This window comes from Diprion similis, chromosome 4 (genome assembly GCF_021155765.1).
Source record: "Diprion similis isolate iyDipSimi1 chromosome 4, iyDipSimi1.1, whole genome shotgun sequence".
In the NCBI taxonomy this organism is placed as follows: Eukaryota; Metazoa; Arthropoda; class Insecta; order Hymenoptera; family Diprionidae; genus Diprion; species Diprion similis.
This window is the reverse complement of record NC_060108.1, coordinates 17,524,509-17,545,920: the sequence shown is the minus strand read 5'-3', so window position 1 is coordinate 17,545,920 and position 21,412 is coordinate 17,524,509. Positions and strand designations below refer to the sequence as shown.

Here is a 21,412-nt window from a genome sequence, read left to right as displayed (position 1 = left end):
AAAATCCTACGTCCACGTAAAAATCGTGTTTGAGATACACAAACACATTGGGGTAAATTTGTTTGCCTTTTGGAACGATCGAGGAACTCTTTAATAATAATAATAACGTCACGACAGAAAAAGTTGAATAACCCGGGTACATTTTAAAATCATACTATGAAAGTAATATGTATAAGAAATTAGAAAAAGTGCTCAAACCGTGAAAATATCAATTTAGTAATGGATGATATTCAGAAAAATGATGAAAGAACTGAAAATTTTTATTCCGACGCTGCCAACTATTGGTCTAAAGTTCCAGCCACTGAGGATGGAATGTTGGGAGGATTTGGGTTTATTTCAAACACAGATATCGAAGGGTCTGAATTATTTCTAAGATCAGCCTTCAAGGTACGCAATTCAGTCAGATTTAAGTTAAAATTTTGTTTCATAAATCCTTTATTGATGCACGGCACATTGATACCCAGTACCTGGGAACCTAACCTGAAAATTCAGCCCTACACGTGCATTAATACGATTTCGGAATCCATCCGAAGACTGATTCCAAAAATATACTTTGATCTATATTTTATATGATCATGACACACATTTTAGTTGAAAAATCCTCCAAGCAAAGGATATGCTCTGGACTGTGGTTCTGGAATTGGACGTATTTCAAAACATCTACTTACCAAACATTTTAAAAAAGTTGATTTGGTTGAGCAAAATTCAGATTTTCTAGAAGCAGCAAAAACTTACCTCGCTGATCGTACAAAAAGAGTTGGGGAATTTTTTCCCATAGGTATGAAAGTGAAAGCTTGAGGATCTTAAGTGCTTTACATATTCAAAGGATACTGTATGAACACTAAGTAAGGACATTACGCTTACAGGTCTGCAAAACTTTTGTCCTGAAGTAGGGAAATATGATGTTATATGGTGTCAATGGGTTTTAGGACATCTACAAGATGCTGATTTTATCAAATTTTTCAGCCACTGTCAGTTAGTAACATTTGCTATTCATATTTTGTTTCAATACTGCTGTTTGCAGTGTAAATGAAAATTTGCAATATAATTTATGGATGAAAATAGTTGTCTGTAACTTTGTAAAATATATTCAACAGGGCAGGACTCAGAGAGAATGGCGTGGTAATAGTGAAAGAAAATATAACAAGTTCTGAAAAAGTGGAAGTTGACACACAGGATTCCTCAGTAACTCGACCATTGAAGGAATTACAACGTCTTTTTGACCTGGCCGGATTCTCTGCTGTAAAGGAACAGAAACAATCCAGACTTCCGAGAGGTCTTTATCCTGTTTATATGTTCATACTACGACCTAAAAAAATCATTAGGAATTCTCTAAGCAATGTACTACAGTAGAAATAAATAGTTCACAATTATCACCATTTTTCATTCTGTTCAATCAGTTCACAATAGATCTGTATAATTCTAACATTGCACATAACAGCGTGTGTGTGTGTGTGTATGTGTGTATTTATATTGCAACAATGGTGGGAAAAAAAGTGATGTGGCAAGATGATTGTCAATATTTAATTCTTTTGTATGAATGAAATTGTAATGAAAAACAAGAAAGAATGCTTGACAATCATAAACAAGAATAATAATAAAAATGATAATACTTTTTCATTCACCAGAGTTGAAACTTGATTAGTTTAATTTTGTCATATACAAAGTGTCGATTTACTGAATAAAAAGCTTTTGATACTTATAAATTTACCAAAGTTGAATTTCATTTTGGTCTGATTTTTTCGTACATGAAGTGTTGATTCGCTTCCTGTGGTGTTGCGTTTATAACACGCTTTTTTACTGCGTGAAAATGAGCCAAAACATGCATGTATAAATCATTCTCCATCTGCCATACTTGCGAATTTTGAATTTTTTTTACAGTCTCTGGGAGAGGGTCAATTTTTTGGGTAGTTTGTCGTAAGTGGGACTTGCTATCTGAAAAAATCAATTAATTTGGGACCTTTTAAAATGATCATGAACTGTAGATGCATTATATTATAAAGATGTTGCCAGAGGATAGATAAAAGTAGTAGTTGGACAAGAAAATTTCTTGAAAATTTGATTGCATTTTAAAACATGCTATGCTTTACTCTTGTCAGTCCTTAATATCAAACATATGTCTTACTATGCATAAAGTGATCATAGGCTCCTTTGAAAAATCGTGGTACTGTAGCCTGAAGAATTTGTACAAATTCTGGTAACTCTTCTGTGACTCCAACAAGAAGGTAGTGTTTTTCTACATTTCTTTTAGCTTCTGCAACTGCCCATGGATTACCAACTTCCCTGTAATCAATTAAATCATTAAATTCAACTAAATACATGTTCGGGATCATGAAAGATAAGAAATTGTACAATAATTCTCAGTCAATTGATTTGCAAGCATATTTAGTGTAAAAACTTCATACCAACAAGCAGGTTCGTGTCCACAGAGGAACGGAACTTGAAGCCACATATTGTTTGGATCACAGTCAGGTTGTCCGTCTCTGACGCACTCGTCGAATGTCTGTAAGAAGTAAGGTATTTTCACAAAGGATAATCTTACTAAAGAGAGGAGGGGCGAAATGTCAATTGACAATACCTTGGTATCGCCATGCTTTTTTCTTATCAAGTGTGGTCTAAAATTATCTCCATATCTTAGAAAATAGTAATAAGATACGAATCTGTCTAAAGGTTTTCGTAATAAATTTATATACAGTGGTATACGTTTAACTCCGAATCTGAAAATAATCAATTAAGTGATTGAATATATTGAAAATCTCTCAAACTTCTAAAATATTCTCAAAGATACTCACTTTTCAAAGTTTAAAAAAGCTATGTGACCATGATAAAAAGCTGGTTTCATTGCGTCCCATTGAGTAATATTATTTACAAATTGCATCTGAAAGATATGATCATTATCATAAGCGCTATTTGAATTGCTTATTTTTATCAAAACATATGCATTGTAAGTAGATAAACATTTAAACTTCTGTTAAATAAAATAATGCAGTTCAGTTTTATACATGTGAATCTATAACTGTATATCAGGGGTCAAGAGTTGTTTACAAAATTTTCGTTGTAAGGCTTGTTTCAATCAAAATTACCACATTTAACTGCCAACAGACGGCTTCCTTAGTACATACCTGATTCGGAAGTGTAAGTGTATGCATGTTATTGGTGACATTGATGTGCAAGGAATGATACTTGTTTTGTTTGCATAGATCGTACACTATGCCCACGAAACTTGTGGAGCCAGTCTTTGGTACTCTGTTGTATATCACGATCACATCATCGACACTGGATAATGCTCTGTCCTGAGTGTGAGTAAGCGATTCGATGTTGTTTCGCTTTTCTACCTGAGCCAGTGCATCCTCTAAAATTTACAGAATCAGAATATAATTTTCTATCCATCTATGGTATAAAGTAAAGTAAAATTGTATCACATTTGATGAATGATAAATTAGTAAACATGCTTACGCAGGATTTTTGTGCTCTCTTCAAGGTAACTGATTCTTATTTTAAAATATAAAATTAAGAGTATTAATACTATCCCGAAAAACCACTGTACTGGAAGTGTTCTTACTATCATTTTAAACGAAAATATTGTGACAAATCGGAACAACAAGCGAACGATGCAAGCATCGTGCTGTCAATGACGAAAATAAACCTCTGTCACTCACACTTTGGCATATCGATGCCACCACTGAAATAAATAGAACTAGAGCGCTCACTCCCGTGGTGGGGGCAGCGAATTCGCGCGCCGAGAGAGATAGCTCAGCGGGGTATCGCTGTCCCTCTCTGTATAATACGGTGAAAAAGTGAAGACTCAGTTCGCCATAGAACTGTAGTATAAGTTCTATGCAGTTCGCAAATGACGAGTGGAATACGTCGGGCTGGGTCGGATGTTTGTAACAGACTGCCTAGCAGACTGTACGCGGAGCGAGCGATACAGAGATGACCCCCCCTTTAGCTATCTCTCTCTGCGCGCCCCCCACCACGGGAGTGAGCGTTCCAGTTCTATACATTTCAGTGGATGCCACGCACACACATGATAATCTGTGTCGGCTCCTTCAATGTCTGTGACTAGTTATGTCGTACAGAGCGTTAACTTGGTTCGAATTTTCAAATTGGAAGTATTTCTCTAACTTCTATTTATGGCCTCTATTTCATGAATCTCGGCATGAAGACTCTAGTGCATATACTTACCCACTCATTAACACCCGAATGAATAGATTCCTTTTAATCGTTTGTTGGTCGTTTGTAGGTGTTTGATAACGCAAGTCTTAGGTTCGATAGTCGATCGGTTGTTATTCGTAAGAATTGAAATAATTATGGTCAGGCAGGCATTAGTCCCGAAAGATTTGTCTAGTCCCCGGTGCATCTAACTTACGACGACTCCTCATTAACTGTAAATTGCATTACAACAATCTTCCGTGCTGACAATCATCTATGCGAAGTTGGCTTGCCACCTTCATATTTCTTGAAAACTCTTACGCCAATAATCTTGCTCCCGAGTTGCTCTCTATTTCTTATTGACAAACGACCAATAAACGATTTGGAGAAAAATGAATTTATTCATTGAGTCAACGTTCATAGAGTTCAGTGGCTGGGCTAGCCCGGTGTAAGCGCACTCTGTGAGAGAAATAATGAACTACTCCCAATTGAGTAAAGTTTTTGAATTTAACAGATGCCTTGTGAAAGAATATTTTTGCAATTTGAAAAACATTCAAATCAAAATAATTCATATGCTAAGAAAATTTTACCCATTAATATTTTGGATTTTTTCAACCCAATGTTTGGCTTTATGCGATGGAACACAAAATTATTGATGCATACGGCCACTGATTGAAATCTTGACTTCCGGTAAGCAAAACTCGCGGTTCCGGTCACGAATCCCTCTTTCTTCAAGCCATACAGCAGCAAGATGGTTTGTGGATTTCTTACTGCAGTTATCCGTATTTATCTAAAGAATCCATACTCGTATATAATTTTACAAATGAAATATATAAATTCAGGTTAACTTTACGTAATGTCCGTCTGTAAGATTATACCCATGTTCTAGATTTGTTTCAACCTGAATAAAACATTATTGCATTGGTGGTTTCCATGTGAAATTGTTGTTTAGGCGTTCTAAGCGTGACGTTATGTGAGTGTTCTGCCGATATTTCAGGGTAAGGTCAAGTGCTCTGAGCTGAGGACGAAAGACAAGAAGGAGCTGCTCAAGCAGCTCGATGAACTCAAGACCGAATTAACGAATTTGAGGGTTGCCAAAGTGACAGGAGGTGCCGCTTCCAAACTCTCAAAAATGTAAGCTGTTCTAACCCCTTATACTTTAATTGTTCACTCTGAAACAGTTGTTATATTTATGTCATGCGTGATAGTACGTTTGCTGTTACTGTCAGCTGGGATGAATGACTGAGGCTGCCTAATTTACAATGAATTTCTCTTTACCTTTAGTCGCGTCGTTCGCAAAGCTATCGCTCGTGTGTACATTGTTATGCACCAGAAGCAAAAGGAGAATTTACGACTCTTGTTCAAGAATAAGAAGTACAAGCCCTTGGACTTGAGGCCAAAGAAGACCAGGGCAATTCGCAGGGCCTTGACTCCCTACCAGGCGAGTCGTAAGACTCTGAAAGAAATTCGCAAGCGATCTGCATTCCCTATCAGGAAATATGCCGTCAAAGCTTAAACACAGTTAAATTTCTTATACAAAAAGCTAAAATAAAATCTATCAATAAAACTATTCTGCGATAGTTTATTTAACTTGTGCACATCTCATTTCAATTCCTCTTCCTTTGCAAATTTATTCATCAATAAGACCAGCTCCAATTTTTATTTAGCGCTCATATTTACTTTCAACCCATTTACACTACACCATCGAATTCATAACGTACTTTCTGTTGTTAAAGGCCTAGAATTAATTATATTTGAGACTGAATTTGAAAGAAATTTAATTCATAAATTTTAGTCTACTGACAATTTGGCCAACAGGCAAGTTATTGAATGAAGGAAAACAAAAAATGAAGTACTACATTGTATAAATTTATGAAATACTTCAACATTTTATGTACAATTTTGACATGTTCTGTTTAGGGATATATTTATGGTAATCATGATATTTAAGAGTTGAATAATTTTAAGGCAATATAAGTTAATGACTATTTTTAGTGTTAAATTGTAATCAATTTTCCTGAACACCACGGGCATGGATGGAAGTTAGGTTCCAAGGCACACGTATCCTTGCATTCTTTTATTTCTGTCAGAAGATCAAGAATTTGAGATGTAGTTTTATCTTTTACTGTAACTACTTCAGATTGACAGAACGTCTTGTTTTCCATGTGTTTACTTGCTTCTAGGTCATCTTCTAGAAAACATATATTAAAAATGAAAATGTACGAAAAAAAGAAGAAACACTTTGAGAATCTAGTAAAAATTCAGCATCAATGATCGAAAAAGCATTGTAGACTGAATACAGGCTTTAAAATGTACCGTTTGTCCTATCCGATAATGCAGATGCAGCGGTGGACGTAGTTTTCTCTTTAATTAATTCAGCTACAAGCATTTTGAGTTTATGCAGCTGTTCCTGTTGTTGATTTCGTTGTTCCGTCAACTGGCGGAATGCTTCTTCCTTCTCTTTAGCCCTTTCTTGAAGGACACCACGCTGCTTTTGATACAAGGTAACATATTCGCCTGAAAAAGAAAATGAACTATGCATACTGGTTCCATTACACTTGAAATGTTAATGTTTCAGTGGAGCTTCACTAACCTATGGTTTCGGTTTCACTTTGAAGCTGTAAAACGACATGTTCCAATCTTTGTTTTTCATCTGAAAGTTCAGCAACACGTTCCATGGTATCTTTAAATCGTTCCTCCAACCTTTTCACAGCTTCGGGCGAAACTGACACCATTGCTTGTTGCTCCGTAATTGGCGGAGTCAGGACACCATTACTATACGACTCAGTCTGTGTTGTTGCTGTTGATACGTTTATTTTTTCTGCATTGTTCAATGCTTGCGAGTTACACTCACCATTGGGCTGTACAATATTTTGATTTTGAACTGTTGATTCATTCAACATCTTCCCAGCATTCAATTCGCTAATCAATTGTTGATTTTCCTTCATTAAAACTTCGATTCGTTCCTAAATTTCCATGTTTGTATTGGTAAAAAAAATGATTTTGAATACAAGGATATTTCATGATTCAAAGTAGTCACATTTACCTGCGTATTGTGAAGTTCTTGCTGCAAAGTACTAGCTTGATTAGACTGAGCTTGATAGTGTTGCATTTGATCTGTAATTTGAGCCATGTGTAATTTTTCTTTCTCTAACTCAGTCATGAGCAAATCCTTTTGCTGCAGTTCACTTTTCAATTTCTCTACTTCATTTTCAGTATCATTCAAACGGGCATTCAATTTTCTTCCAATCGACCTCTCACCTTGTAGCTGCTCCGTCAAATCAAGTTTCGTGTTGCTCTATAATGGAAATATTGTTTTAACAAACTTTGCTTCTTTGTCCAACCAGTGTATATTATTCTCAATTAACTCACAAGTTGGACGAAAGCATCTTGCATTTCACTCAGCTGCTGTTTCAACTGTTGATTTTGAGAGACAGCTCGAGCTGCTGCTAATCTTTCGCCTTCTAGAGCAGAGGCTAAACGAGATGCCTCAGCATTGCTTGCACGCATTTCTTGCAGCTCTTCCATCTCTTGTTTGAGTGCATCAATATCTGAATCCTAGGTGGAAGAAAACATAGTAAAATATTCAATTTCATTTTAGGGGACTCTTATTTTTAGTCAGGAAGTTAAATCACCTTCTCATGAAGTGTTGCTCGAAGACTATCACGTTCCAAAGTAAGTTGATCAACACTTTTTACTAACTCATCAAGTCGCTCTTTATTGTCATTGATAACAGGAGGTGGAGGCTCAGGTATTTCTTTTTGACTTTGTATTTGGCGTTCTAGATCAGACAACCGTTGAATTAGGCTGTGCTCTCGACCTCTTATTTCTTCATTCTCCTTTGTAGTTTGCTCGAGCTAAAAAATAATAAACAAATGAATAAGATGCAACAGTAAAATATCTGCAACAATTTGCATTTCAATTTAAATATAATTTAAGAACAGCAATCAAAATTGCAAATTTGTGTTCGCTCACTTTCAGAGCCAGATTGGTAACTTGGGTGTTCAATTGTTGAACATAATTTTGATAATGGTTACTAGCTTCGTCACGTTCACTACTGACAGATTTAAGAGTTTCCATTAATTGGCTCAATTGCTGTTCCAGTGCGGTGACTACATGGTGCTGCTCGCTGATACCTTGTGTTTCATGTGTTGTAGAAGTCATCTGTAATTGAGTATTAAATTGGAATATTGGATGCTGCACAAATAGTGTCCATCGTATTTTTGGGTCAATTTTAGGTCTCACCATAGAGCTTGTAATGGTGATTATAATAAACTGTACGTACCTGTTGCATTCTGAGCTCATTCAAGGACAGCAAGGCGGTTTTTTCTTTTAATTCTTGTTGAATATTAGTCAATTCGGTATTTTTAACATTTAATTTCTGCCTTAGTTCAGCGGTCTCTAATTCCAAGTCGTCCTTTTCTTGTCTTAGAACATAACAACATGCAATAAAGATGCAATTTTACGTCATAAATGAATAACAATGAGAGCCCATGGTTTTAAAAACTTACTTCACTTGAGAATATTTAGTCTCTAAAGAGTAAAAGCTAGATTGTAGTTGGTTATTCAGTTTTCCAACATCTTCGTTGCTATTTTTGACGGAATTCAGTTCCCTTTCTAAATCAGAGACTTGAAGTTGCTGTGATTTTAATTTTCCATTTAATTCTTCGACTTCAGCTGATCAAAGGTAATTAATTATCGAAATGTTGTACTGATAAAATTTTACTTTCTGTGTGTAATACCAAGTTCATAATTAATGAAATATAAGCAATTTTACCGATTTTTTGCTTGGTAGTTGTTTGACTTTGTACAAGGGCAGCAGTAAGCTCAGCTTTTTCTCCTACAAGAATGCCAGTTGTTTGTGCGTGGAGTTGTAACTGCTCTTTGAGCGGATTCAATTCGTGATAAAGCTTTGCTTCGAATTCCGCATCCTTTGTAGTCATTATCATTTCTAGTTCTGACACTCTTGTCCTCTGTGAATATAAAGAAAATTCATTGAAATTATCTAATCTCTAAATATGCAGATTTCAGCTTGTCAATTAATCTGAACTATTGATTTCACTAAACTTACATATTGGCTAACTTCAAGATGTAATCGGTTAACAAGTTCTTTTTGTTCTTGCAAGCAGGATGCCAAGAATTGGTTTCTCTGTTCCAAATCAGAGGTAAGTTCTTGCGGCACCTCTTTATTCTCCATTTCACTTGTCAATATGTTTGTAACGGCAGACGTCATCTGTAGTAGATATTCTTTCTGCAATGCCTGAGATCCGGCCAACGATTCATACTCAGTATGTATATGGCTGCGATCATTAGTTGACTCTGTATGGACATTTGCATTATCCATCTCGTTTTTTAATAAAATGTCTTGTTCCACTTCGGTTTCATCTGGTTTATTCATTATATTTTGATAGGTGAAATAATTCTGGACATTAGTCAGATTCTCACTAGTGTGATGTTTGCTAAAAACATCATCTGTCATATTTGTGAAATTAGAGATAATACTGGAATCTTCCGACAGTTTTTCTTGAGCAGTAAAATCGACTGTGTCTTGAAAACTGCTGATAGGATTTGAGAAATTCACCGGCTTTGTTGCAGCAGAAGTGATATCACCATTGGGCTTAAATTCCAAGAAATTATGCAATTCTGAAATTTGCTGAGGGACTTCAGAAACTTGGCAGTCTGTTGCTGGTTTTTGAGTCTCCTGTCTTGGGGACTCTATTTTCTGGTAGTTGTAATTATTATCAGAGTTATAAAGAGTATTGTCAATCTGTATGAACATAAAGAAAACCCAGAATTAATGGTTGGAGACCAAACGTCTTAACAAAGGTATTATCTTCGTTTATATTAAATAAGGGTAACGAAAGTTGTTTTCACCTGTGACAGAGTGGAATCTTCTGTATTTTCGTTTACATCTTTGGAAGTATTATCTGCTGCGTGACTTCTTTTACTCATTTGGAATTCCTTGAGCTATGATACAGAAATATCTATTATAGTATTTGATATTAATTCATGGGAATTATGTGTGCACATTTCAATTTTCGATTTTGAAAATATTAATTGAAGTAATTACAACGGACATTCGATTGGAAATTATTGGTAATGAATAACGGCGAAAAGTTCGCAGAGGAGACAACTATACTTTCTTTACTCTCACCCTTTTTCTGGCAGCTAATAGTTTTTCCGACTTTTTCATTTTGAAGAGTTCGTTTTTAACCTATACGTAAAACAGACAGAGTACTTGGCCCAGAATTCACGTGCAATATTTATTCTACTAATTGTTTACATCATATATGAGAAAAATATTACAATATGACAGGACATTGTGAGGTTACGCTTTACGTGCCACTTCACCAGTTACACACATTGTGGTGATATGCATGTGTTTGTGCACCCTAGCTATAGAGATGGGCTACTACACTGCTACGCTGGCTACTGCCACTGCGGTGAGCCTTGACTAAAAAGAGAAAGCTATGACAGAGAGGAAGATCCCACACCGTGCCTCTACCTAGGAGGACGTTAACGGAAACGAGGATGACGACACTAAATGCGGAGTGTAATGGGTAGCGCGGTAGTTTCGCTTCCAATCTTATGGCAAATTTAACTGCAAAAGTACGTTACACGTATGGTTTCGGTAGTTTCACTCGTTTTCTTACCTATTCATTGGACTAATATTGAGGAATTTGGTCTCAATGAGTGCTTTTCTGTAGAATTTGCACTACAGATCTTCCCTACTGTTACCGACACAGAGAGTAAGACGCCTGTAGGTCATACAGCCTGTCTCTTTCTTCTTGTCGTTGATTAACAAATTCTCAAATCAACGTTTCCAATATAGGTATGTATGTATGTTCGATGGTTGAATTAGAACAACAATTGTATATGAATTTTTATCTCGTCTCCGCGTTGATTTGTTGTTTCAAATCAAGTAATTGATTATCTCGAGATGAAGCCCACCGTTGTGGCCGACGAAATGTTTCCCGAAGGCGCTGGTCCATATATGGATCTTGAAGAGGTTCTGTTAAACATTCTAAAACCTAAATTACATATATTCTTATCAAAACCATCGTCTCAATGTTGTCAAATATGACTGTTAATTTCTGGGCTGACAATCACGTGAGATTGTATATGTGCCTTGCATTGATTTAGAATTACTCATCGCTGACCAATACCCTCACACCATCAGCCAAACAAACAAGATCAAATTACTCGGCAGAAAAAAGAATTTGCATACCCTGCAAGTTACTGATCTTCGTTTTGTTCTGTTTTTTTTTTACCTAGGCTGGTGGATCCAGTGGATTGTTGATGGATCTTGCTGCTAATGAAAAAGCGGTGCATGCTGACTTTTTCAATGGTAAGAATTTGTTTTCTATCAAATAATGATGGAGATATATTTTACTCTATGCCAAGAAGTTTTATTCCTTTACAAAAATGCTGGAAAAAGTGTGTATTGATAAGAATACTATATTTATTTTAGAATTCGATGATTTGTACGATGACGAGGATCTGAACTGATGAATACTGTGCTCAGCAAAGATCTTAAATTCTTTTCAACTTGATAAGTTCGAGTAATACTGTCGTGATAATTCGTGGAAGAAAATGAAATCTTCACAATACTGAATAAACTGTTCTTATAAAAATATGTGTTTCTTCATTGTAAAATAATTTTGTTCGACATTCATTTCACTTTCGTGTGAATTACTATGAAGTTCCCAGATACCAGTCTGAGTTTTTTTTAATATAAAATTAACTGTATAAATAAATTAATAATGAAACTAAACATCACGAATTGCTGTATAACTCAGATTTCAGGATGCTGTTAAAATCTGAGCAGATTTATCTACATAGACCACAAATGACAACCAAAAGTAGCCAATAATAGAAAGAACTTAGTTAACTGAAAATGATACTAATTTATTCAAGTGGCATTGAAAAATATTTACATCTAGCCAGAATATAGTGCCTCATATATCAATTGAAAATAAAAATTTTGTATTAGCCTAAATAATGGCAAAAATTCAGACAAGCTTAAGTATAGCATGAACAATATAATAATTTAATAACGACCAATTAAAATAAATGAAAGGTCCAAATTTATTTACAATCATTCAATTAATCCAGCTATTTATGAAATGTTGTAATAATTATCGTGTACAAGACACTTTTCTGGCAGATAACCGAAGTTTCTGCTTTACAGACCCTGTCCTCATGGTACCTATTCAGTGTTAGATCAGTTACCATCAGTAACACATGTTTGTAGGTAGCTGACCTCTAAAATCATTTACAAACCTAAACATAGGTTGCAATTATTATATATTATTCAAAAATATTTGTTTCGATCCAAAAACAAAACTCGCACTGAGCCATGTTAATCATTTACAAGATGCTCATTAATGAAACGAAAAGATGAAATATTTATGAAATAAGAGAAATTAAGTAAATACCTATTTCTAAATAATCGTATCACACTTAATCCTGTTAAGAATAACAATTTCTAAACTGAAGAATATTAATTATTGATAATTAATAAGCTAATGATTACTTTGTATTACTAGAACTGCAACATAAATTCTTATTTTGGATAAAATACCAATTTAATAAAATACGCAAAATCGATACAGCAGTATGCATAAAATACATTTCTACAAATAATCTTTCAAAGTTCAATGAATTTTCCATATCAAGTGAAATAAATATTTTTTCTAACGGAAAGAATATCTCTCAAAAATTTGGCATTGTATATCCGGAATAGCAAAGTTACATAGAAATAATAAAGATGTACTCAAAAATTGAACTGAAGAAAAAAAATATACAGTAATCAATCATTTGTAATAATTTTACAATTTATTCACCTCAAATTAGTCAGGCCTCTGTCTGTATTCCTTTGCTATATTGCGTCCTGCTGTGAACCACAGATATCATAAACGTGCCATAAGAAAATGAGTGGTATAGATATATTTTATACATGTAATAATATTAATGTAAGATTATAATTGTGTTATTTATAGTACATACATTCTAAAGTGTCTAAATTCACGACACGACGCATGATTAAAATAGCACCGAATTTCAGTCCCTGTGCACGTCGGTTAGCTAACTCGTCGCTTTCGTATCCGAGCAATAACAATCAAAGTGGCATGAAATACGATTTACGGACGTTTACGCATCATCAACCTTATGCTATTCCATAAAAGAAAGAAAGTGACCCTACTCACAGTTATTAGTTCATTACACTTCTCAACCTGCAACACAATATACTTTTCAGTAATATAAAATTTAATATTGGCTGTTTTGAAACAAGAATGTAAGTGTGAAGTCTTCCTACAGCCAAAATAGATTGTTTCGGCGATTTTAAGATGTATTCCTTGATATTTTTCTGGATCGTTTCGTCAGCAAAAATTAGCCAACCAAGTAAGGTGTGAGACTCCATTTCAGTGAGAAGGCATGAAAATTCAATTACTGTATAATCAATCTGTTGCATTCAACGATTTCGGCAACGTGGCGCGATAATAATACAAAGCACCCAGTGATGCAATAATTCAGTTTCTATAAAAATGATTTTACGTTTGTGTTATTCAAACGACACCGCAAGCCCAATTTTGTGGTTACCAAATATGTTAAGAGGATGATGAATGGATATGCTAGTTAGCCTCGAGATCACTGTCGGCTTGTTCGTCCTGGTCGCTTTCTTCTTCTTCATCTTCTTCCTCAGAGAAAAACTGGGAAGGTGGAGATAATGGATCCTCCGAAAAAGAGGTACGAGAAGAAGAAGGTGGTCGAGATCCAGATTCCTCTAATTTTATTTCCAGTTCATCCATCGATGTACTCGGTCCAGGAATTGTAACAGGAATGAATCTTTCCAAATCCCCAGAAGCCAATTCTATGGATATTGGGTAATAACGTTAGATTTATGCCGAAGCACTTTTATCTTGAAATAACATGGAGTATAACTAGAGCTACTTACGCTCAACGTATTTTTCAAGGGACTTTGGTACCATAGTTTTTGCTTTCCGTAAATCATCTTCAGTACATTCTCCTTTCTCAAGACCTGAAGCAAATGTACATTCATAGGGATTTTCGTTCGGATTTGTCAATATTCGAAACAAAGTATTAAATTAATATTTACCAAAGGCTAAACCCATTCTTTTCAGAACTTCAATGTCATCATGGATCTCAAACTTATCATTAAAATTAAACAGGTACTCGGTTCTGAAAGGGATACAAATATTATAAGAAGCATTATTCGTGGATATGTGTAAAATATGTAAATAAAATTTTCCTGTAAATTAAAAACATGAACTAGTCTTGTTTGAAAAAAAAAAAATACGTTACAAATATAGACGGATACTTACTTGTCGTTTGAAATACTGCAATCAATAACAGTTTTCTTACTGGTATTAACTATAATGAATGGCAACTGTATAGCAGAATTAGGCTTAGGTGGTCCGTGGAAATTTTCGTTTTTATGGTTTCGTTCGACTAAATTTTTGTACGATATGTGCTGCAAGATTAACGAGTGCAGCTGCTGAGTTTTGGCTTTGATTCTCTCTATTTTCTTTTTCTTATCTTTTTCTAACGACAAACACTCTTGCAACGAATTTGTAGGCAAACCCAACCATCTTATCTCCTTCTTCTCCTTGGAGATTATATTCATTGCCATCAATACATTCAATGCATCATATACGCGTCTCCTAATGTTTTTCTGATCGTACTGCTGCAAAAGAGATATTAATCCTGAGTAAAATTGAAACTGAATAAACAAATTTTTATACTCATTGAGAAGTGAAGGATATTTCTCCACGTACATATTTTAATATCTAAATTCAAACTTTCAAGCACTATCAGTGATTTGCCTAAAAAGACAACGAGGTTCCTAATATAGACTCAATATATACTTAAAATTAATTTAAGATAAAAATTATTTACCTGATCAGTTAACGAATTTATGTGCGCAGGGTTGGTGAATTCGCCAACTAATTCATCTGCAACTTCATTGTATGAGGTCGTACCTTTCTTTTTCACTTTTTCACAAACTTTCATGGAGAAATGGCGAAGCCCCTTTCCAACTTTTTCTGTTTTTCTTCGTTTGCTGTAAATTTAATTCAGATTTATTAACCTTGCAGATGAACCCTTTCCCGATTTCAAAAACATGCATTGATATGTATCCTATGCTTAAAAGTTGTCTTTGCTTTAGGATGAATAAGCCAGGTAATATCAGTGCCATGTACTTGCAAATTTTAAATTGGAATCATTCATTTTCATTCATGTTTTACTTAAAGGTGCGTTCTAAACTGTCTTTTGTTTTGTACTTTTTGAAAGATTCGTGCATTTATTGTACATGACGATTAATAGTTTCATGATTTTCCATCTTGCTATTTATTTCAAATCCGAACGTTCGCATTACTCAATATTCAGAGATAAACCCAGTCAGGAAAAGGTTCAGCTTATTATTAAGAATAGTCTAAGCTCACTACTCTGGGGTAAAATCGCTGCTCTCGACATCCTGTCGTTTCCTCGAACCACTGTGATCCAAAATGGGACTGATGAATGTCTTTCCAGATTGATCTTTGACAATCTGCTGTTGACTGCTGGCCTGTTGTTGGGGCTGAGATACCAAAGCTTGTTTAAAATCATTCTGTTGAATGGAAAGATTGTAATAAAAAAATTAAATCACAACACAAATTCGAATCAAACTGATCAGGGATCATTCAAAAAATACATCAACTGTTTTTATTGATTCGTTTACTCCAATCCCCTTGAATACCTAACAAACTCACTTGTTTGCAGAGAATTATTGTTGCGCGTACGCTATACGACATCTAATCATATTTTTTGACAGGTCAATATTCAATTTCAATGGTTCAATGGCTTTCAGGTACTGAAAATGCGAACTTCTATTTCAATAGAACCGTTTTGACAAAGTGATAAGAATTAAAAATAAGAAGAAATGATAAGATAATATCACACTAATAGAGCCAATGTGAAAAACTTGATCCTGGGTAGCGAATGATTAAAAATCTACCTACAAGTAACCAAATGTTATATTCTTCTGTACCCCCACCACTGCGCTTTATACTACCATCAAATAATGCAGGACCCCCCAAGAAAAGCAAATGTGTTTATTGAATAGCCCCTGATCCATATTTTCTCAACACTCATCATGCTGAAACCTACCATTCGAGCAGTTGTAAGTTGTATTGTTTTTGTCACAACCGATTCACCAGCTTTTACAGATGACATTTTTGCACTTTGTACAGGGATGGTAACTAAGCCTAATTGCAAAAAGATTTTGTTACAACATGAGAATGTAAATGTTCTGATAAGTGAGAAGACAGATATATCAATGAGTCCTCTGGAAACAGACGTATTTTGACAGGCCAGATAGCAGGGACGTATTTTGCTGGGCAATACCGAATGGATCTATCTCAAAAGATGCTTCAAGTTGTGTATAGAGCTCTGTATAGTCTTGTTGTAGAATTTTTTGAGTAACGTCCATTTTGGATTGCACAGCGAAATACATGTATTCTATCCGGCCTGCCAAAATACTTCTGTTTCCATAGGACCCGTCGATATGTCCTGCAAGAAGCTAGGGAAGGATCTATGATACTCACGCTGACCAGGTGTTGAAGAACCTTGCAAACTGATGGTTCTCAGCACTTGTGTCCCACCGGACAAGACCTGAGTATGCAAACAGGAATAGTTATAATATCATCATAATGAACCCAGGGTGCCCGATGATTGAATGAATCAATATTTTGCCAAATTGCTACGCATTTTACTGACCACTGGGCACTCTGTAAATACGAAGATAAAGCTAGGAGCCGAAAGCTAAAAGCAGGGGGTATTTGGGCGGGGGGGTTGATTTTGTGTATCATCTATTGAATTCCGTAATCACAAAATGTACAAGATAGCACACATCAAAAATATTATATGTCGTGACGGTTTGAATTTTTCTTTGTCAGATCTCCTGCTTGTGGCTATTGGGTTAAGATATAATAATCAGCTGTTGCGAATAGGTTTACGAACATAGGCTCTAGTGTTGTCTTGGAAAGCTTAATGAACCATGGCTGATAAACATACAAATGGGAACTATAAAAAATATTTAAGATGGTAGTATAGAATATTATGGACAATGCTCATTGTAGAACATAATTAAAATGAGTATGCAAACCTGTCGAATATTGGTAAAGAAATTTTTGAGTATGTGGTAAATATTAAAAGATTCATACAAATGTTGCGAGTCTCATTATATATTTCAAATAATATTTACTTGGGTATCTTGACCAGGTGTCTTGAATACTTTCAGACTCCCGGGATTTGTGGTGCTTACAAGCCCAGTCAGTGCTTTATTCGGCGTGCTCGGAACCACTTTAATAACTTGCGGTTGGCCTGTAAGAAGGATTTATTTTATCTAGAACATCCCAAAATAGCAATTTTATATGACCCAAAACTTCAATTAGTCAACTAATCTATGTTCGTTAGATTGGTTTTTTAGTAGTATCAAGTGCTTAGCGCTGGGGAACACTGAAATATCGAAGCTTTCACATTGAAATGCATTCGTTGTTTAAGAGTCGACGCTGCTGCAGTAAACAAATTTTACAGGCAAATATAACTAATTGAACTTGAAAGGAAATAAGGAATGCCCTTGGTACCAAGAAGAATAATAATGAATTAGTTAAGTCCTAATTGAGATCTAGAAGAACGATATGCTATGTACGACTAGTTATTGAAATACGTTACTGTGTGGAAAAAATACGCCTAGTTTGAGTAAAATAGAAATACCAAATAGCAACATTGTCTAGAATTAATCTTCAATTTCCAAAAGCTATTTCTCAACATAAATGGTCCAATTACAGTTAAGCGAGAAGTACTAAATATCTCGGCTTATATTTCATGGATTCCACAAGTATATCAATAAAATAACAGAGCATTGATCAGCGTCAATGAGTGAAATTATAAGTTTAATGTAAAGAAATTCAGAGCGGCGCAGTCGGATGTTCCAGTCGTCAATAAGTAAATGAAAGTAATTGGGATATTCTGTAAATCCCTAGACAGTAATCCCGATCAAGATTATTAATTTACGAATCGGTTACAATCACAGATTCCAAAAATTGCATTTTTTCGTTAGCAGTATTCAGGTACTGAATGTGAAACGCGCACGTTTTTACGTGGTTGAGTTTATCAAGGAGCCTACCATCATATTGACGATTCCAAATAGAAATGGACATGCGAAATATAAGAACCGTGAAATTTGGTTAGAAAATGTGCTCCTCAGCTAATCGCACGAGGTATTGTTTTATACTTCATTCGACAAGAAATATTCGGAGACGTTGGAGCCATGCATGCCGATTGTTGGCGCGCCAGTTGGACGACTTACCATTTGCGTCGTGTATCAAGAAATTCATCGTTTTATTTTGCTGGGTCATCACTGATGCTTCTGGATACCGAGGGTATCAAATATGATCCCGTAAGCGTACTGAAATTCACGTGAAAATAAAAAGATCATAAGTGCAATAGTTAGGTCGGACTCGACGTATCACCAAAATGGCGACTCCGGCATTGCACTATTTGCGAAGCAAATATTGTAAAAACCCCGTTACCAAGTACCAACAATATTGCGTATTATTAAAATAAACTAACCGCGCTATCGTGCGCGACACACAGCTTCTCTTTGAATTGTTATCACGACATTAACAACGCGACAGTAAAATACAGCTTTTTAGTGCACGTAGAGCCGAGACGAGCTTGGCGGTAGCACAAAGCTAAACAGCTGATTGGCCAGTGTTGATCACGTGGTTCACTCCGTTCCTCGTTGTTCCCCGTCTATCGCAAACTTCAATCATGGAGTGTACGGTTATGTGTAGCTGGAGAACTCGGCACTACCGCACAAAATGTCAGTGAATTACATGAACCTGCGAATCACAGTTCCAGAACGACCTCCCGATTCCGTTTCCTGTCTATTCCACCTGTATTTTGTTCCGTCGTTCACGTAGGACCGGCAAAATGGACGATATAGCGTCAAGGGTTCCTGATCATGTTTTAGAAGTGATATTTTCCTACTTAAAATTGCACGATTTGCGAAATTGTTCCTTGGTTTGTAAGAACTGGTATAGATTTTTGAACGATGAGAATAACGATGTATGGCGATTACACTGTATTAGAAAACTCGCTAAAGAAGCGCTCAAGTCGGATTTGCTGTCATCGGTTCCCACCTATAAAGCTAAATTACGAGCTTTTTACCATGCTTGGAACCCTGACGATTGTTCCCGAAATATTTACATCAAACCAAACGGTTTCACTTTGCACAGGTACGTGAAATATCGGTATATTTAACGTTTTGTCACGTGCTGTGATTTAGTTGACTTCAATGCATACAACATACAACATACCCGTCATTTGAAATTTAATATTCTCTCGATTTTCAATTTCCAGAAATCCAGTCGCTCAAAGTACAGACGCCTCTCGGAGTAAGATAGGGTTTCGCCATGGACGTCACGCGTGGGAAGTAATTTGGGAAGGTCCTTTGGGAACTGTAGCTATGATAGGAATCGCAACCAAAGAAGCATCTCTACTCTGCCAAGGGTATGTAGCTTTACTTGGTTCCGACGAACACTCTTGGGGATGGAACCTTGTCGACAATCATTTGTTACACAATGGGGATGCACAAGGCAATTATCCTCTTCTTAACAACGCCCCAAAGTATCAGGTAAGCTGATAATCTGCTACATATTCTTTTGCATCAAATTGCAATCACCGAATTTCTGAAAAACTCAATGTGCAACATGACTGAATTGCCAAATGTTCATTAGAAAGAAAATTCCAGCAACGTGTACTCCGCAAGATTTCTAGAAAAACTTTTCCACTTATTAAAATACAAATTTATCAACTTGTACTGATTTCTGAGAAATCTTTCCTACAGAGTGAAAAATTTGTACACAATAATTTGCTAGGTATGAGATCGGTTATATTTTTATTGAAATGAACATTCAGATTTTCTAGCACATGATACATCAATTTATTAAAAGCCCTAATTTCAGATTGGTGAGAAAATAAGAGTTATACTGGATTGCGATGACAACACACTGTCCTTTGAAAAAAACTATGAATTCCTAGGTGTAGCGTTCAGAGGTATATCATTTTGATTGCCAATAATTTTAATTTTGGCATATTTCATTGGCAGATTCATTTGTTTTCTAATAAAGTGGACATTTTTGGACAGGATTACCCGACAAGAGATTATACCCGTCCGTATCGGCTGTTTATGGTAATACAGAAGTTTCAATGGTATATCTTGGACCACCTTTGGATGGCTAACACCTTTTGCAAGCTTTTGAAATAAACTTTCAACAAACACTCTCTCAAGCACGTGCCACGCGAGGATAGTCTGTTACAATATATCTACGTTTAAGTAGAACTTCCACTAAGGCGAGTCCAAAGAATCGCGTATAAATTATGGATAAGTGTAAGAAATGGGCATCACAATTCGAAGCGTTGGCAACTATTGCGTACATAGCGTAGAGCATTCATTTTCCGCACATCAGTTATCCGAAATGTCAATTATCCGAAAGGTGATTTGGTTTATTCAAATCGGCAATCATCCGAGCGATGCCTCTGTTAATCCGAAACGTCAGTTATCATAAAGATTATTCAAAATATCCGGTTTTTCAAATAACAGGTCGGTACATATATTATTGTGCAACAGACTTGCACGGAGTACCACTCATTTGCCTGCCAGGCAGAAGCTTGCACACATTTGATTTTCCAGTATCAGTTTCTACTTGTCTGTAGAGCTGTGAAAAAGCAAGTCCTGATATTGAATCTGATGTTTTATGTATATATTCTATTACATTCAACGAATTAGCAATTTGTTTCCACAATCTTTGGTTATGCGTAAACTCGATTATCCGAATGATGGCAGATTCTAATTAGTTCGGATAATGAACGCTCTACTGTAGTTTGAATCTGGTTAAGTTGCATTTCACTAAGTTACCAATCAAGTTAGTATTTTTACATGATTCCACTACCCTTCTAAATATTAATGCTGATGGTTAAGCATCATAACAATTGCTATTGCGCAGACATTCCCAGCGCCTGATTATGTTCTATACATTATTGACAAAATAATTATATTGACTCTACACAATTAAATATGCTCAAGGTCTTGTCAAAGTGAGCTTTTGATTCATGCAAAAATATCAACATTGAATTTCAAAGAGTAGAATTATGAGAGAATAATGTATTACATCGTACTGAAGTTCATTGCTAG

At 35.6% G+C, this 21,412-nt stretch overlaps 7 protein-coding genes across 12 annotated transcripts; 4 read left to right on the top strand and 3 right to left on the bottom strand.

Annotated features, from left to right (window-relative positions):
- Positions 1–28: 28 nt before the first annotated feature.
- LOC124405828 (N-terminal Xaa-Pro-Lys N-methyltransferase 1) lies at positions 29–1,373 on the top strand. Its single transcript, XM_046881054.1, has 4 exons — positions 29–387; positions 592–778; positions 867–975; positions 1,098–1,373. The coding sequence occupies exons 1-4, from the start codon at positions 220–222 to the stop codon at positions 1,351–1,353; spliced, it is 720 nt and encodes a 239-aa protein (XP_046737010.1). The 5' UTR covers positions 29–219; the 3' UTR covers positions 1,354–1,373.
- LOC124405826 (heparin sulfate O-sulfotransferase) lies at positions 870–3,647 on the bottom strand. 3 transcript variants are annotated; one of them, XM_046881053.1, is made up of 8 exons: positions 3,457–3,647; positions 3,120–3,352; positions 2,793–2,875; positions 2,579–2,717; positions 2,406–2,503; positions 2,126–2,283; positions 1,712–1,935; positions 870–1,309 (listed from the first exon to the last, which is right to left on the bottom strand). In XM_046881053.1, exons 1-7 carry the CDS (start codon positions 3,566–3,568, stop codon positions 1,724–1,726), a joined length of 1,035 nt encoding a protein of 344 aa, XP_046737009.1. In that variant the 5' UTR covers positions 3,569–3,647; the 3' UTR covers positions 870–1,309; positions 1,712–1,723. The 3 variants fall into 3 exon arrangements, with proteins under 3 accessions (XP_046737009.1, XP_046737007.1, XP_046737008.1); XM_046881051.1 differs by lacking the exon at positions 870–1,309 and having other exon boundaries at positions 1,599–1,935; positions 2,793–2,878; positions 3,123–3,352; XM_046881052.1 differs by lacking the exon at positions 870–1,309 and having other exon boundaries at positions 1,599–1,935; positions 3,457–3,646.
- Positions 3,648–4,796: 1,149 nt separating this feature from the next.
- Positions 4,797–5,742, top strand: LOC124405829 (60S ribosomal protein L35). Its single transcript, XM_046881055.1, has 3 exons — positions 4,797–4,906; positions 5,150–5,286; positions 5,437–5,742. The coding sequence occupies exons 1-3, from the start codon at positions 4,904–4,906 to the stop codon at positions 5,666–5,668; spliced, it is 372 nt and encodes a 123-aa protein (XP_046737011.1). The 5' UTR covers positions 4,797–4,903; the 3' UTR covers positions 5,669–5,742.
- Positions 5,743–6,017: 275 nt separating this feature from the next.
- Positions 6,018–10,531, bottom strand: LOC124405822 (golgin subfamily A member 2-like). Its single transcript, XM_046881042.1, has 13 exons — positions 10,307–10,531; positions 10,027–10,119; positions 9,224–9,919; positions 8,930–9,125; positions 8,664–8,829; positions 8,438–8,579; positions 8,128–8,316; positions 7,788–8,009; positions 7,525–7,710; positions 7,199–7,450; positions 6,746–7,118; positions 6,469–6,669; positions 6,018–6,343 (listed from the first exon to the last, which is right to left on the bottom strand). The coding sequence occupies exons 1-13, from the start codon at positions 10,343–10,345 to the stop codon at positions 6,150–6,152; spliced, it is 2,949 nt and encodes a 982-aa protein (XP_046736998.1). The 5' UTR covers positions 10,346–10,531; the 3' UTR covers positions 6,018–6,149.
- Positions 10,532–11,056: 525 nt separating this feature from the next.
- On the top strand, positions 11,057–12,458 carry LOC124405830 (COP9 signalosome complex subunit 9). Its single transcript, XM_046881056.1, has 3 exons — positions 11,057–11,161; positions 11,428–11,500; positions 11,624–12,458. Exons 1-3 carry the CDS (start codon positions 11,093–11,095, stop codon positions 11,659–11,661), a joined length of 180 nt encoding a protein of 59 aa, XP_046737012.1. The 5' UTR covers positions 11,057–11,092; the 3' UTR covers positions 11,662–12,458.
- Positions 12,223–18,914, bottom strand: LOC124405824 (transcription factor Dp-1). Of its 4 annotated transcripts, XM_046881046.1 has the most exons (11): positions 18,787–18,914; positions 18,524–18,622; positions 17,417–17,535; positions 16,758–16,824; positions 16,321–16,418; positions 15,618–15,781; positions 15,073–15,235; positions 14,499–14,860; positions 14,273–14,355; positions 14,111–14,194; positions 12,223–14,026 (listed from the first exon to the last, which is right to left on the bottom strand). In XM_046881046.1, exons 2-11 carry the CDS (start codon positions 18,570–18,572, stop codon positions 13,788–13,790), a joined length of 1,428 nt encoding a protein of 475 aa, XP_046737002.1. In that variant the 5' UTR covers positions 18,573–18,622; positions 18,787–18,914; the 3' UTR covers positions 12,223–13,787. The 4 variants fall into 4 exon arrangements, with proteins under 4 accessions (XP_046737002.1, XP_046737004.1, XP_046737003.1 ...); XM_046881048.1 differs by having other exon boundaries at positions 14,499–14,857; positions 18,524–18,909; XM_046881047.1 differs by having other exon boundaries at positions 15,621–15,781; positions 18,524–18,908.
- A 200-nt stretch (positions 18,915–19,114) lies between these two features.
- LOC124405992 (F-box/SPRY domain-containing protein 1) lies at positions 19,115–20,609 on the top strand. Its single transcript, XM_046881280.1, has 4 exons — positions 19,115–19,454; positions 19,579–19,852; positions 20,184–20,274; positions 20,366–20,609. Exons 1-4 carry the CDS (start codon positions 19,150–19,152, stop codon positions 20,458–20,460), a joined length of 765 nt encoding a protein of 254 aa, XP_046737236.1. The 5' UTR covers positions 19,115–19,149; the 3' UTR covers positions 20,461–20,609.
- The last annotated feature ends 803 nt before the right edge of the window (positions 20,610–21,412 follow it).